The 15,297-nt window shown below is 38.8% G+C and overlaps 1 protein-coding gene across 1 annotated transcript; it reads right to left on the reverse strand.

The window, feature by feature from the left end:
- Positions 1-592: 592 nt before the first annotated feature.
- LOC104463878 (ankycorbin-like) lies at positions 593-12,033 on the reverse strand (the record flags this gene model as incomplete). Its single annotated transcript, XM_010076388.1, has 8 exons — positions 11,951-12,033; positions 10,113-10,177; positions 8,848-8,905; positions 8,279-8,349; positions 5,647-5,753; positions 3,106-3,284; positions 2,385-2,413; positions 593-679 (listed from the first exon to the last, which is right to left on the reverse strand). Coding segments are annotated over exons 1-8 (639 nt in total), but the record flags the coding sequence as incomplete, so codon positions are not given.
- Between the last annotated feature and the right edge of the window lie 3,264 nt (positions 12,034-15,297).

Genomic DNA, 15,297 nt, shown 5'->3' on the forward strand with positions numbered 1-15,297 from the left:
GGTGTGGGTTGACGGTTGGACTTGACGATTTTATGATTCTATTTCAAAGTCTGCTAAAGCCATTAAAGTTTCATTGCCCTATTCTCATTAAATATTAATGAAATACGGGGAGCTATTTCATAGATATTTTAGAAGGCTGCAGCTTCTGTGATAAATAATAACAACGTATTTTCATGTATTTAAAAAAAAAAATCTTCAATACCATAAGGTAAGATCAGACAAAACACACTCAACCATTTTCCTTATGTCTTTTGGTGAAAGGGTCTCTACTTTTTGCATTGCAGAATGCCATGCACTTTGCTGTTATTAGGTAATGAGCTCTCACAGCATTAATTCTTACTTTCATAGCCATATTCCTAAATACTAATTCATTTATGACTAATTCTATTTACATATTCAGTAAACATTAAAGTAATTCACACTTGCTTTATAAATTACATTGAAATAGATTTGGATTCCTTTTTCTTCCTAAAACTCATCTAATTAATTAATAGGAGATTCTGCAAACAGCAAAAGACATTATTAAGCAAAATAGATTATTAAGATACCATACTTTCCTTTCTTAAGCTTCATATGAACAGAAAACCGATACCTTGCACACTTGGTCCACAAAGAAAGCCTGCCCTTTTCCAGTCATGGGAGTTGAAGTTGATGAGTGTGGAGAAGACAAATCACTAAGCTGTAAAAGATTTTTATATAAATAGGTATGTATACATATGTGTACATGTAGCTACCTCTCTAACATGTGCCCATATATATATATGTGCACATACGTAGACACACACACAAAACAGTTCTTTTCCCTGCACTAACATAAGTCACAACCCTAGGTTAGTTTCAAAGAGCAGCTCTAATTATTCAGTGCTTTTCTGAGTCCGTATTACATATGCAGTGTAGCTGTTATACACATAATGTTCAAGTTTAACATTAAACTTGTTAAACTGCATTTTGATGCTATATAAATCTAAGTATTTTAATTTCATGTGTATACGCATATAATGTGTACATATATGTGTATAATTTTACATAATTATTTACTCATGGAAGTCGGCAAAACCAGGAGACCTTCAACTTTAGATGGAAGAAGCAATTGTACAGTAAAATTTGTACAGTTGTATCTTAGACCATGCTATATTCCAAGCAATTTTGCTTAGTTAACCTAACAAACATGTGCCTTCATAGTGTCATCCTAATGTCAGGAAAAGCACTCATGGTAAGACAGGCATAAAAAATAACAGTGACATAGCAAATCCAGCCCACATAATTCACATAATGTTCAAAATGCTTTTCAACCCCTACAAGCATTTCAAAATTCATCTTTTCTTTACCTGAACAGGACTGATAGGAGGAGGTGGGGCTTTGCGTTTTTTTGGAGTTCCACTTCTTTCTGAACTTAATTTAGAGCCTTGATCATGCTGAGTGTTTCACCAGCCAGAAAAGGTAGGTTTGTTAGTTTTGTTAGTAAAGTCCGAGCAAGTTGTTTTATTTAAAAAAAAAAAACAAAAACCCACATTAATATCAACTTTAGCAGCTCATGCAGTGCCATTTTTTTCTTTCTATGTAAAGACTACATCTCTACTAACACAAAGATATTAAACATGCCTGACAATAAGAATTTGCCCCCTTGTATTCCATGCTTCAGTGGAAACAAACATTTAGTGAAAAAGCAGAAGCTGACAATAGGTTTAGCACTAGTGATCTTAAATACTTCCATTCATACATAGTCCAGTTGTGCCATTTTTAACAGCTACCATCTTTTCTCTGCACCAACTTCTGTCTGAGCTCCCTGAAAAACCCACCTCTCCATTCAGAGAAGGAATGAACCAATGCCTTGCACCCTCATCCACTTTCCAGCCACCAGCAGGTCTACAAGGTCTACTTGCACTCCAAGATAAGATACTAAATAAATAATGTAAGAAACTAATTTAATTGCACAAAGCTACTGGGCTTCTCACAGGTGGGGGTCTCCAGCAAGATGTAACCAGGGATAACCTTCAGTTATGTATTTCAGAAACAGAGAACTTTTCCAAATTATTTTCTCTACAGTTTAAAGAGATAGGGATTCCAAAAGCCAAGCTCCTGCACTACATATGAGACTAGTGGTTAATCTTCCTGGCACTCACATGCACATACACACATGTCCTCCCTTCCTTTTCTCACCGAGGGTGCTGGCTGCTGTCACAGAGAGAAGCTAAGTCTAAAAGCAATGTTCCTGAAACACACTTCTTAAATAAGCAACGAAAATCTTTCACATTACAGAGTTGTCAATGGCATCACATCTCACAGTGACATTTACTAGTGCGTCTCATCATGTCAGTTACTGTTTTTTCTTAAGTTACAAGCCTATATAGCCTGAGTATTTTTAAAACCAAAAGAACAAATACCTGCTTTGCTTTTGTCGGTAACTTTGTATCTGTGAAGGAGAAAAGGAGTGGAATTAAAAACAGCTATCAATGAAAACAGTTATTTGCCATTCCTAACCCACCTCTCAGCTCTACTTCCCACACCACAAATACTTTGCTTGGTGTTTCAATTCCTGTCTGAAATATGAGAAATATACTTTAATTTCCAAATTCCATTTGAACGATATCCTTTCTCTCCTGCTTTTTGGGTTTCATATTGAGACAAAATTCAAAGGACTGTGACAATTCTTATCTACATATAGCCTTGTGCCATCTTACACATTAGCTTCCTACTTTAGAAATCCATCACAGATTGACTGTAAAACTCTCCGTCTGCATAAGTTCCTTCACCAACCCTTCTACTGGGGAGCTATATGTTCCACTTACTCTTTCACATAATAAAAAAGGCTCTATTCCAAATTGTATGCATTATTTCAAAATGCTGCTAATCAGCTTACCTTTTATTTCTCCAAAACACCTCTTTATGCCCTGCTCCATGCTTTATCCTGTGCTAAAGATTACCATCTATGGCAAAGACCACATTTTCCTGCTTTTGGGAAGCCTCAGTCAGACCATCTTAAAGATGGATTTTGAAATCTTTCAGGCTACCTTATGAAGTAAATTTGTTCACTGCTAAACACACATGCTGGCTAAACAGCCAGTTCAAGAAGTGACAAACTGCAGATCAGTATCTCTTACATACCCACATCCTGAGACAACTTTGATGATAGGAGATTCTGGATCCCTGTATTCTCGGAGAGCTTGGAGTAATGCATGGCATTCTGTCCAACGACATCTACTAAACTGACATCTGCACCTTTCCTAAGGAAGGCTTCCACCATGTTAAAGCTACCAGCTTCACAAGCCATCATCAAAGCAGTTCTGGATAAAACAAACACAGTGTAAGTGCCAAGACTGTACTCTTCAAGCAGCAGCTCATTTTTTCAGGAAAAAAATATGACAAATGTTGTACAATAAAGTCCAAGATTTTATCATTGTGTATTGACACAGACATGTAACTGTTGTTTCTCCTTACAAATACCTGCTTGGCCCTCCTTCTCTTCCCCATACTTCGCAGATGATCCTTCTGCAAAGACCTGGCATGCTTTGCACACATCTCCAAACATTTCTAGAAATGAGTGCCTGATGCTAAGAGCAGAGTCATAGCTAGAAACGGCTACATGAGAAAGTCAGACTATCAAATCTCACCGCCACACTCTAATTACAGCTCCCCAAGTGGTGGTACAACATGAAAACATTTATTTAATTGCTGCTCTCCTTCATGTGTTGCTTTTAAAACTAAATAGACAAACAAATTTTAACCAAAAAGTCAAATAAATCTCAAAGCTCTTTAGTGAGACTGAGAGATGGGTTTGATGTCAAATCCAGAACTACTCTCAGTTTGATGGAAAAAAAATATTAATTAGAGCACAATTAATTGCCTCTCCAACACAGGGCAGCTAGACAGTGCCAGATCCTAGAGTAAGGGTAGCATACAGAAGGAGTGTTTTCCTAACAGGTTGTATCTCTTTTTCTCAACGACTTGAAGGAGTCATAAGAGACATACAGAATAATTACAAGCACACAGAAAACCCCACCTTTCAAGCATGCTCTAATGTTGCTTTCCTGCTTCGGCACAATTCTCCCCTCTTCACATGAAAACATACCCAATATGTTGGCCAAGTTCACTGGTAAACGCATTCCTCAGTGCAGATATGAAACTGAAAAGTTACTGCAGTGATAATATTTGCTAGGTATCAAGACAATCATTTCACCAATGAATTAAACCTGCTCCCTGTAATAGGTGAGCCCTGGAGAAATGGTGGCTGTTGCAGTGCTGTGCTAAAAAGTAGCGCTGAGTGGCAACTTGGATAACATTTCCACAGTCACAGGGACAGCTTTAGATCACCAAAATAATTCGCTTAGTCTGGATAAGATAGCAAATTGGACATGCCATTTTCAAAGTTTATCCCCTTCCTCTCCCAATAAGGCTTCTCCTTTCACCAGTTTTGTGTACAGGAGATGCAAGAGTAGTCACTCTTCTTACCAGAAGGAAAGCAAGAAGTAAAATGGTATATTCCATGTTATATGATTTTCTTGCTTCTACGCACAGGACCTTCTTAAAAAAAAAAAAAAAAAAAAAAAAAAAAAAAAAAAAAAAAAAAGAAAAAAAAAAAGAAGAAGAAGAAGAAAGGAAAAAGAAGAAGAAGAAAGGAAAAAGAAGAAGAAGAAAGGAAAAAGGAAAAAATGCAAGTCTGTCCTATCTGTAACAGAAATGCCTTCATCCAATTCAACTAGAAACTCTTTACATTGTCTGTTGAATAAACAGAAGGGGAGTGAGAGGAAGGCAGAGGTCCCACAGTGGGCAGCACCTCAGGTTCAAAGCACCGATGAGGCCATTCAAACCAACCAAGACAACAAAGAATTTTTGTTTTAAGTTTTCTAAAGAAAGAGTACACTAATAAACTTTAGACTGATAAAAAACAAGTTAGGGCCCAGTCTTATCCTCCCAGGTGTTGCTAAAGAACAATATGGGCATTGTTCACATACACTTAATAGTAATCTTGATTACTGTAACTGCCAAGTCTTCTGAACATCCTGCTTTACCTTCTTAGTTTAGCCAACTGCTTGTAAAACAGTCCATAAATTTCCAAGACTCTTGACCTTCATCAGTACCATCAAAATAAGTGCATTTTTATTGCTTTTTAAGAAGAGTTTTCTGACATGCTAGATATCTATTAATGCAACAAAATGGCACCTTCTAAGATGACAGCATCTCCACCGTCCAACTCTGCTGTATTTTTCTCTTGCTGCTGTGGCTGCATTATGGTAGAAAAAATAACCCTCCACGGATGTTGCTCCCAAGTAACAGTTTTCGGATTTAAGTTGGAGAAACTAACTTGTGGCAAGAACACAGCAGCATTTAAAACTAGCACATGTACAAAGTGATATGTGTGGGTAAGTACTGTCAATCAGATTATTGTAGGAATTATTGAAAAATGAGATTTACTGCTTTGGTATCCCAAGGAAAAAAATCTTACAGGCACATCTAGTTTTATACTTGCATGGTGTTTCACTTTTCCCTTTAGGCAGAATTCTGTAAGCCTTCTCAACAACCAGGATATTCTGTCTAGTACAGAAGGCATTATTGCACACGATAACAACTATTTTGGGAAGGATTTGAGACAAGAGCTTCATTTGACCATCAGCCTCGTGGCAGAATTAACATGTTAACCTGGTGTACCTTCCATTTTTATCCCTGGTGTTGACATCTGCTCCATGATCTAGAAGGTATTTGCAGACTTCTGTGTGACCATTTTGTACGGCAAGCAGCAGAGGTATGTTCCCATCCTAGGAATGCATTTAAAGAAACAATGAACAACAATCCATCCACTTACAAATATCATTCTGAGAATTAAAGCTCAGCTATGAACTTTCTACCTATATAGCACAAAGAAGGTGCTACAATTACATTTTTCTTTTATACCATAAATGTAGCTAATTTACTTTAATTCCTTCCTTGACCACTGTGGATGCAAAGCATTAGGAGAAGGAATGCTTTTTCCTGTCTGTACTCCCTTCACTGTTTGCTTAATGCTATAACACAACAATTTTGGAACTACACAATACCTTTAAGTAGCTCAACAACAAAAATGAAATTTTAACTAATTTTAACCAAGTATAAGGCAAAAATAAAACTTTTCATATAACCACAGAATAGCATAGTTGGAAAACACCTTTAGAGGTCACCTGGGGTTTTTCCCCCCTCTGCTCTCAAGCCCTGAGCCCATTGCTCAGGGACTTGTCCAAGTCAAGTTTTAAACAACTGCAAAGGCATAGATACCACGACATGTCTACGTACCGGTTCTAGTGTTTGACCACCGTCATGGTGAGATTTTTTTTTTTCCCTAGTCCCTAACTGGAATTTCCCAATCAGGTCCACTGCCCAAATTCTGACTGTTGCGTGTCATCATTTTGTCATGCACCTGAGGTGGGTCTGGCTCCCTGTTCCTTCTCTCTAAATTGGAGAAGTATGGATTTGAACGATGGACTGTTCAATGGATTAAGAATTGGTTGGCTGGTCACAGCCAAAGGGTTGTGGTCAACAGCTCTATGTTTGGGTGGAGGCCAGTCACAAGCGGTGTCCCTCAAGGGTCTGTCTTGGGACTGGTGCTCTTCAACATCTTTATCAACAACATAGACAACGGAATCGTGTGCAGCCTCAGCAAGTTTGCCAATGACACCAAGCTGTGTGGTGCAGTCGACATGCTGGAGGGAAGGGATGCTGCCCAGAGGGACCTTGACAGGCTTGAAAGGTGGGCCAATGAGAACCTAATGAGGTTCAACAAGGCGACGTGCAAGGTGTTACACTTGGGCCGGGTACTTATAGAGACTGGAGAAGAACTCTGTGAGAGCAGCCCTGCAGAGAAGGACTTGGGGGTCCTGGTGGACAAGAAGCTGGACATGAGCCAGCAGTGTGTGCTTGCAGCCCGGAAGGCCAACTATGTCCTGGGCTGCATTAAAAAAAGGGGTGGCCAGCAGGGAGAGGGAGGTGATTGTCCCCCTCTACTCGGCTCTTGTGAGGCCCCATCTGGAGTACTGTGTCCAGGCCTGGGGCCCCCAGCACAAGAAAGATGTGGAGCTCTTGGAGCGGGTTCAGAGGAGGGCCACAAAGATGATCAGAGGGCTGGAGCTCCTCTCCTATGAAGAAAGATTGAGGGAACTGGGCTTGTTCCGCTTGGAGAAGAGAAGGGTCTGGGGAGACCTCATTGCGGCCTTCTAGTACTTGAAGGGAGCCTGTAAACAGGAGGGGGAGCGACTGTTTACAGTGGTTGATAGTGACAGGATGAGGGGGGATAGTTTTAAACTAAGGGAAGGGAGATTTAGGTTGGATATTAGGAAGAAATTTTTCACTCAGAGGGTGGTGAGGCACTGGAACAGGTTGCCCAGAGAAGTTGTGGATGCCCCATCCCTGGAGGCATTCAAGGCCAGACTGGATGGGGCCTTGGGCAGCCTGCTCTAGTGGTTGAAAAACCTGCCCACAGCAGGGGCGGGGTGAAACTAGATGATCTTTAAGGTTCTTTTCAACGCAGGCCCTTCTATGATTCTATGATTCCTTATGGACAACCATGATGCAGCTGAGGACATTTTTAAGATACTCCCACAGCCTTCTCTTCTTAAGACTGAACAAATCTTTTCTGCCTTTAAAATGCATCTGCTGAAATTTTAGTTCTAACCTCTGTGACAGATTTTTTCAGTAGAAAGACCAGGTAAGAATGAGACTGATCCAAGTAAAAAACAAACAAGTTTAATTGCTTTTATATTTTGGGGTTTTTTTTTGACTTTTGTGCCTGATTTCTGTCAGGTCAGCTCCCTTTATTATCAGGTGCTTTTCTATCAGGCAATTGCATCATTCCCAAAGACAGACTTGGTTGTTTGTAGACATTTCATAATAGTGAATGTAGTGTCCCTGAGCCTTTAGATAACACCAAATATATTTTTTTCCCCTCAGGCTTATCATACTCTGGTTGGGCTTTGTGAGCATTTCACGGCAGTTGGCCACATAATGGGCCTTTTCCAAAGCCTGCTGGAGTCAATGGAAAGACTTTTAATCATGTTTTGAATACATCAGAATTGATTCTAGTTACTTGTACCAATGTCTCAATTTAACGAGCAGCAAATCCTGCCACTACTGTATTCGATTGTGAAGTACTTCCCCACCTCTGCTATGGGAAGCTGCAAAATGAACTTCTTCTGCCAGAGAAATACAAGAAAAAATTTAAGCATAGTATTGCTTGGAACTGCTGCACCTGAGATTGACTGGAGTGGAGGGTAGTAAAAGCTCTGAAGTACACAATGGGAGAAGAGGTACGTACCAAATCTTTGACATTAATTGGACACTTGTGGTCACACAGAAGCTGAACTGCCTGAAGACAACCACATGCAGCTAAAGAAAAAAAAAAAAAGGACAAGCATGAAAGCCCATTAAACCTGATTTTCAAAATTTGTGTTCCACACTTCCACTTGCAATACTGCAGCATTACAGTGCTGTCCAAGAAAAATACATTAACCTATATTTCTCTGTTTTAAGAAGGAAGGAGAGAAAGAATAAAAGGATGAACAGCAGGCTGTATGCAGAAATACAACCAATAATCATGGACCAAATTAGCACGAGAAGACAAAAATCTTTAAAGGACTGAAATCAGAATCAACCTAATCTTAAGTATTTCCAATGGCTCTGCATCTGCAAGTGCAAACTTATTAATCATAATTAATTGAAATTCAGTATTCAAAGTATTAATCTAAAAAAATACCTGAATTTTGTAAACTGTCAGGTGGAGTCACTAGATTTATGTAATTAGAACCTAAAAAACTCCACCAGGCTGAAGAGCTAGGAATAGCAAGCACAAAAAAATAAGACAGTACAAGCTTTCAAAGAAATTACCTGCATAATGTAATGCTGTTTTCCCAGAATTATCTGTGCTCTCTGCTGGACATTTACTCTGCACAATTCAAAAAGGAGAAGAAAAAAAAAGCAGTCAGAGAAACACAAAGAAAATAAAACATATGTTTGATGCTAAGAAGAGAGTGCTGAACATGTCTGAGAAAAGTTTGAGCTACTCCAGAAAGCTCATTCCATATAATAAAAGAATTACAAAAGAAAGGCACAGCTTTCCTCTCTACCAGTCTTGTCTCTCCTTTCTTGCTACTAGCTTACACTGAAGCCATAGGAAATACTCATGGTGAGGGAGATATGCCTAAAAAAATTATCGTTTTGGGAAAATTTAAATCAGGAAATAAAAACCGAAAGAAACTCTCTCCCCTGCTTCAGAAAAGCTTCGTATTTTACATTACAGTAAGAGCTAAAGCAACCATGTTCTAAGGCAATTAATCTTGATTTTTTCTGTTGAAGGCAATAATGTTCCATTTTCATTTGTAAAAACTAAAGCATCAACAATCCAGTTATATTTTGTAGTATTATAAATCACCAGCTACTACTGATCAATCTAGAGTTTGAAGAAATAAATAAAAAACCATCAAATTGCAAATCTTTATCAAGACTTGTTTTGGTACAGAAGATTTTAGTTTCAGTTTACAGTGAAGAAAGAAAAAGTACCACCCCAAAATAATGGACTTCTAAAAAACAAACACTAGAGCCTTTGACTTTTAAATACAGCTCTGCCACCAACGACTATGATTTTCAAGGAAAACAGGTTTACAGAGATTCCATAACAAAAATGTCAAGATTCTACCTGTGTAAAATCATTATTTAGCCTGTTTGAATTCAACTCCACCATACTAAGATTAGACGTTCCTCATACATACAAACAGTTTTTATCACCAAGCCAGTCTACAGAAGCACGCAAGCAATCCAAAGAGCATGAATTATTGGAGAATATTACCAATGGGTCTGCACTTACAAACATATTTAGAAATCTGCATCTTGTAATAAAATCAGCAAAATAACACAAAAGCACTCTGCGGTTTTAACTGGTAAGGGAATGGGTAGCAGACACTTGGTATTAAACACACATCTGGTTGCTGAGTTGATCATGCTGCTGCTTGCAACACCATCAGTGACAGCCTGATGTCACTGTTTATGCTGTCAATGAGCTTGCGTTAGACCTAGTGGATATTTGCCATGAAACAGTGGAACCCATCTAGAGGAACAAAAGGAAAACTTCAAAATTAATTTAATTTTTATTTTACCTGAAGTAGCCTCTTAATGCAATCAGGGTGGCTGTTCTTTGCTGCAAGATGTAAAGCACTATGCCCTAAATACATAAAAGAAAGCAAATTAAGTATTCAGACACACCAAGGCACAGGAATAAACTCTTTCATGACAAAGGCAAAATTTTGCATTATCCATCTTGTTCCTATCACGACACATGAAAAGTAAGGAAAGAGAAAATAAAATAAAAACCTACATCAAGGAGAATGGATTTACGATAGACTGTTGTTCATGCGTGCAACAGAATAAACTTAATCTCTAGCTTCATAAAAGGGAATGATATAAACATTGGGTCAGACTATACCTTGGCAGAAATAAGTCTAAGATTGTGATGTTACATTTTGTTTCTTAAAAAACAATTTTCCTATATTACTCAGCCTCTCTTGCAAAGAGATGTCTGTCAAGTGTCTTCATGATTGCTTCCATTTGGCAATGAAAAAGGAACCTCACACCAAGAGCAAATCCAGCCATATCTACCAGCTAACAGTATAACGAATTTGTATCATCCATGGACTGACTGCATGTAGATCAGGACTCAGAACACAGGCCTACTGTGGTTTGCATCTCATAGATTCCCTTTTCTGTTAATTTATTTAGCATCTGTGAGCTCATGTCTACCTATGCAATACACAGATTTACTGACTATGGATTCATGATTAAAGACTGCAGTCTCTCCTCTAGCTTCATCTTACAGAACATCTGAAAAATTAAGAGGCCAAGACAGCAAAAGAATAAATTATCCATGTAACTAGGAAAAGAAGGACCCAAGATTTAGTACTCAATACAGACAGAGCCACTTGTGACAGTAGAATCTCACTGTGAATAGTGTGCCTATTACAGGCAACACTTTCCCTAATGAATACTGGGTCAACACTCTCAGGTGAGAGCAGGCAACCTCTTATTATCCAAACAACTAATAAATCCTGAGGCAAGATGACGTATGAATTATGAATAATAATCTGTATCACGTACATATATTTTCTTATCATTAGGTACAATCTTAATGCTTCTTCTAGTATCACAGACATTTTCTTACAGAGGCAAATTATTTCCATGTATGACAGAAATTCCCTCAGGCTGCAATCGGTGGCCAAAACAGAACCCGTGAGCCTGACATGTACAGATCATTACTGGAGAGACAGAATGCTGACAGCTCACTCACGTAACTCAGCTAGCCAGAGAAAATGCTGGGCATGGATTCCATAGCTATGTCAACTGAAATCTATTAAGAAGAGTTTGCCAGTTTCAAATTTAGCTTCCATCATTCTCTGAGTGGAGTAGTAATTAAGGTACAGGACTTTTGAGGGCTGAAACAGCATACTTGAAAGCTCTCAACTCTGTTTTGGCCTGGATCAGCTCTTTTCACTATGTCACAAACCTGAGGAAATGTCTTACTGCAACTTCTGTACAGTTAATGGCATTAATTGCTTGGATACTCATAAAAGCAACACCAAAGATCTTGATTTAACCTGTAAAAAGCCTCAAACAAAGTTAACAAAAAGACTTAAGGGAGGGACTTTTTTTGTTGTTGTTTAAAAATAAATTTTTAAAAAATTATGCAATTGTTTTGCATCTTAGTCCACCATAAATGTTGACATTTATAATACTGGGGCAAAAGTTTTTAAGGGCTTTAGAATCTAAATTCTATGTGCAGAAAAGCAAGTATGCTTAAACCTGCAAGTGTTACAACTGCTTATCCTACACAGTGTGTGGGGAAAAGCAGTGCTGTCAAATCCGTAGTTGCACTCTGCACATCAAGAACTATATAGGCAAATTGAGTGTACTGTGCTACATGCATAGGTTCACAGAGGCATACCTGTACCATCTTGGGCTGTCACATCTGCACCATGTGTCACCATGATCCTGAGGCACTCTGCATGCCCTTTTATGGCTGCCAGGTGAAAACTGGAAAAGAGCATTTACATGTCACTTTTCTTTTATTAAGACCTCCTTTCGCTTTCATTCACTAACCAAGTACTGGCATATTCTCCCCTCCCTGTCATTAGATCTTTTGGCTTCTCTTCCTCCACTGCCTCCCAAGAAGATAATAGAAGTGAAATAGAAAGTGAGAAGGCACATCAAAAAGTTTTTGTAGTCATTCTTTTACACAGGCTGCTGTCTCATTAATCCATGCCATATACATGATGTGCACATAGTCCCACCCAATTTCTAAACTAACGTCCTTAGTGATGTAATATATCCCCACAGAATGTCTGGGCTTGGGAAACTAATAAAAAAAAACATTTGCAATGACTGACTTTGCTCTAGGCATTCCAGTCAATCCTGATTTCCTCCTTTCAGTGGACAAAATTTAGTTTGTCTAAAAGGTGATTCAGCTCCTAAATGAAACTAAATCAAGTTGTGCTTCTGCACTGTCCCTTACAGAGCACATCTTTCTCCTATTTAGAGGGGGGAAAAAAAACCTTGTTGTTTGCAAATACCACCTGGAGAAATCAAAGCTACTGGATATTTGTAAGACTATGCTAGAGGTGTATTTTTTTCAACTTTTGGTTTTGCTTTTCACGTCAAGCACCTGCTTGTTTGAGCAGTGGGAAATTGCAGAGGTTACCACCCACACCATGGCAGGATGCACTTAATTACCAAAGCATCAATTACCAAATATATAATTACAGAACAAACCAAAGAAGTTATACTGAATTTAAGCCTTTTTGCAGCTGAAGGTTCATGTTTGACATCCTTGGCACCTCAAGATTCACAGAGTGGTTTTATACACATGCTGCTGACTTAATTTTGCTGGGAAGGAAAAATAAAGGAAAAGCTTCTGGAAACAGAGAAGTTTATATCCTCCTGATGCATATCGTGCCAACATCGGTGAGTCTCAAGGCATGGCAGGCATACTGCTTCCCCGTGGGTCCTACTAACATCAGCTTGACATACAGAACTGTCGTCCAGTGGGAAGAATGTAAAAAACAAATTAAATACAGAACTCTTCCAATTACTATTAAATTGCATGTGAAAAGTTGGGACATCTATCAACATGCCCCAAACTGAAAAAGCCAGTATTCCCAGGATGTTTTCTAATATATTTTAAAATAAATGTTAATTTTTAACATGATGCACCCCTATGTTAAGGGGATTTTCCCCTGGAATCTAAAGGGAACATCACAAATCCTGTAGCCACACCAACTACTGTATCTAAGAGTTTACATTTTGAACAGCTGCTTCCTTTAAATGTTAAAACTAACACCGAAAGTTTAGCCTGCTAACCAGGGAAACAGGAAATAACAGGCAGGAGTAAAACAGATAGTTCTGGCGCACAGTATGTGAACTGCAACACTGTGTTTCTTTAAGCTGTAGACTTTCTTGCAGCCTTCTTGAAAATTCAGTAGACAAAAAGACCTACAGACAATATCTGGCAAAGGGCTGAGAATTAATCAAAACAGGAGAGCTCCTGGAACAGAGTCCTCTATCAAGTACAGCAATTCCTACAAGGAGTCCTTCCACACTGACTGCTGCTGATTGCAAATGGCAGAGAGGGGTGCTTAAGCTTTGAAGCATTTTCTGTAAATATCAAAATACCCCGTGTGCTCATCCTCATGCTTACTACTGCCATAAACAAACTGAAGCATTAACACCTCCAAGAGCATAAAAAGCACGGCTGCCGGCTGTTCTCCAGTCATTCAAAGACAAAACTTCATGTACTTGGTGACCAATGCAAAGTTGCACAAACATTCTTCTTTAGAAGAGGAGGTTTCTCAGGCTGTGGGAAAATGGCTGTGAGAGGGACGCAAACGGAGTCTGACAGATTCCAACATCTCTAATTTAGCTGGCACAACACAGCAGCAAATACCGAAACACGTTCAGATACATTTGGTTAGACACAAAATACAACTGAAGATACTTAAATATTAGGAAGGCTGTGAAGCACACACTTGGCTCACTTACATTTGACAATATTCCTAAGAATAATAAATACCTGAATAATAACAACTTGGCTAAATCTGGGACACTGAGGTTTTACGGACAGATTGTGTAGGATGGTGCCAAATGCAACATGAACATGCAAGTGCAAAAGAAGTTTTATTTAGGTCAAAGCAGACTGCAAAGAAAGCATCAAAGAGAAGGAAAACTTAACTCCTTTCAGGATATGCACCTATGAACGCATCAGTCCCACCAACATGAAAAATTCCCATGGCACACACACCAATGCTTCACTTCGTGTGGTCAAAAATATTTTCAAGTAAGAAAGGTTTGATTAAAAATACTGCTTCTCTCCAACTGATGAGATGAAAGAAACATCACCTGTAAACAGTACAGGGGGTGTGAAAGAAGAGAGAATGTGTATGAAGGATGTAAAGATCTAACGAAAGCAAAAATATATAAGCTATCTGCAGGGTCTCGTGAAAAGAGAGGATGATAAGGTTTAACTCTCAGTCATTTATACAGTGACCTAAGGCAAACAGCATTGGGCTGCTACAGCTCTCTCCCAATTGCTTGCTGTGTGTCCCCTCCTGACAGCCTTGTACTGCTACCATCTCTCACATAACTCTGGAGTGAGATGGTTTTTCTTAAAAATCTAAAAGCAGTTGTGAGGGGAATAGTGGATATGGATAGTTGGCTGCTGGTTTAGTAAAATGAACTGGCTCCCCAGGAAATCAGCCCTACTCAAGAGAGAGAGGAGACTGACTCCAGACTGGGATTAACCTATTAGAGTCGTTTAATTCAGAGTATTTACCTAGAATGCTGGGCAAAAATTTCTCTTTCTGGAGTAATTCTAACTGATTTTTAAAGTTAATAGCCCCCCCTCCCTTTTTTTTTTTTTTTTTTAATCTCAGGAGTAGATACTGAGGGCTTCTGTGTAGCAAGGGAGGTTCTTGAAACAAAGGGGCCTGTACACCTTCATTTCAGTACAGAATAATTCCTTACAAGCTACATAAACTTTCCTAAAATATTTGAGGCAAAAGCTGCAGGTTTCCAAACACTGGAGTTCTCACCATCTGGAAGCCTTAAGCAGTGGTGCATTTTACTTGCATCTTTCATGAATAAACTTCCCTTGATATGAAAGCAAACAAGTTTTCCTCCCACTTCCTGGTTGTGCAATGACTTAGGCAAACAAAAACAAACATGTAAGGCTTGATTTGGAGCAAGGGCCACACTGAGGGTTAGATTCCCATTACAACATAGCTCATCTTCCCTTCACAA

The sequence above is a fragment of the Pterocles gutturalis genome, unplaced genomic scaffold (genome assembly GCF_000699245.1).
Source record: "Pterocles gutturalis isolate BGI_N339 unplaced genomic scaffold, ASM69924v1 scaffold26953, whole genome shotgun sequence".
NCBI lineage: Eukaryota > Metazoa > Chordata > Aves > Pterocliformes > Pteroclidae > Pterocles > Pterocles gutturalis.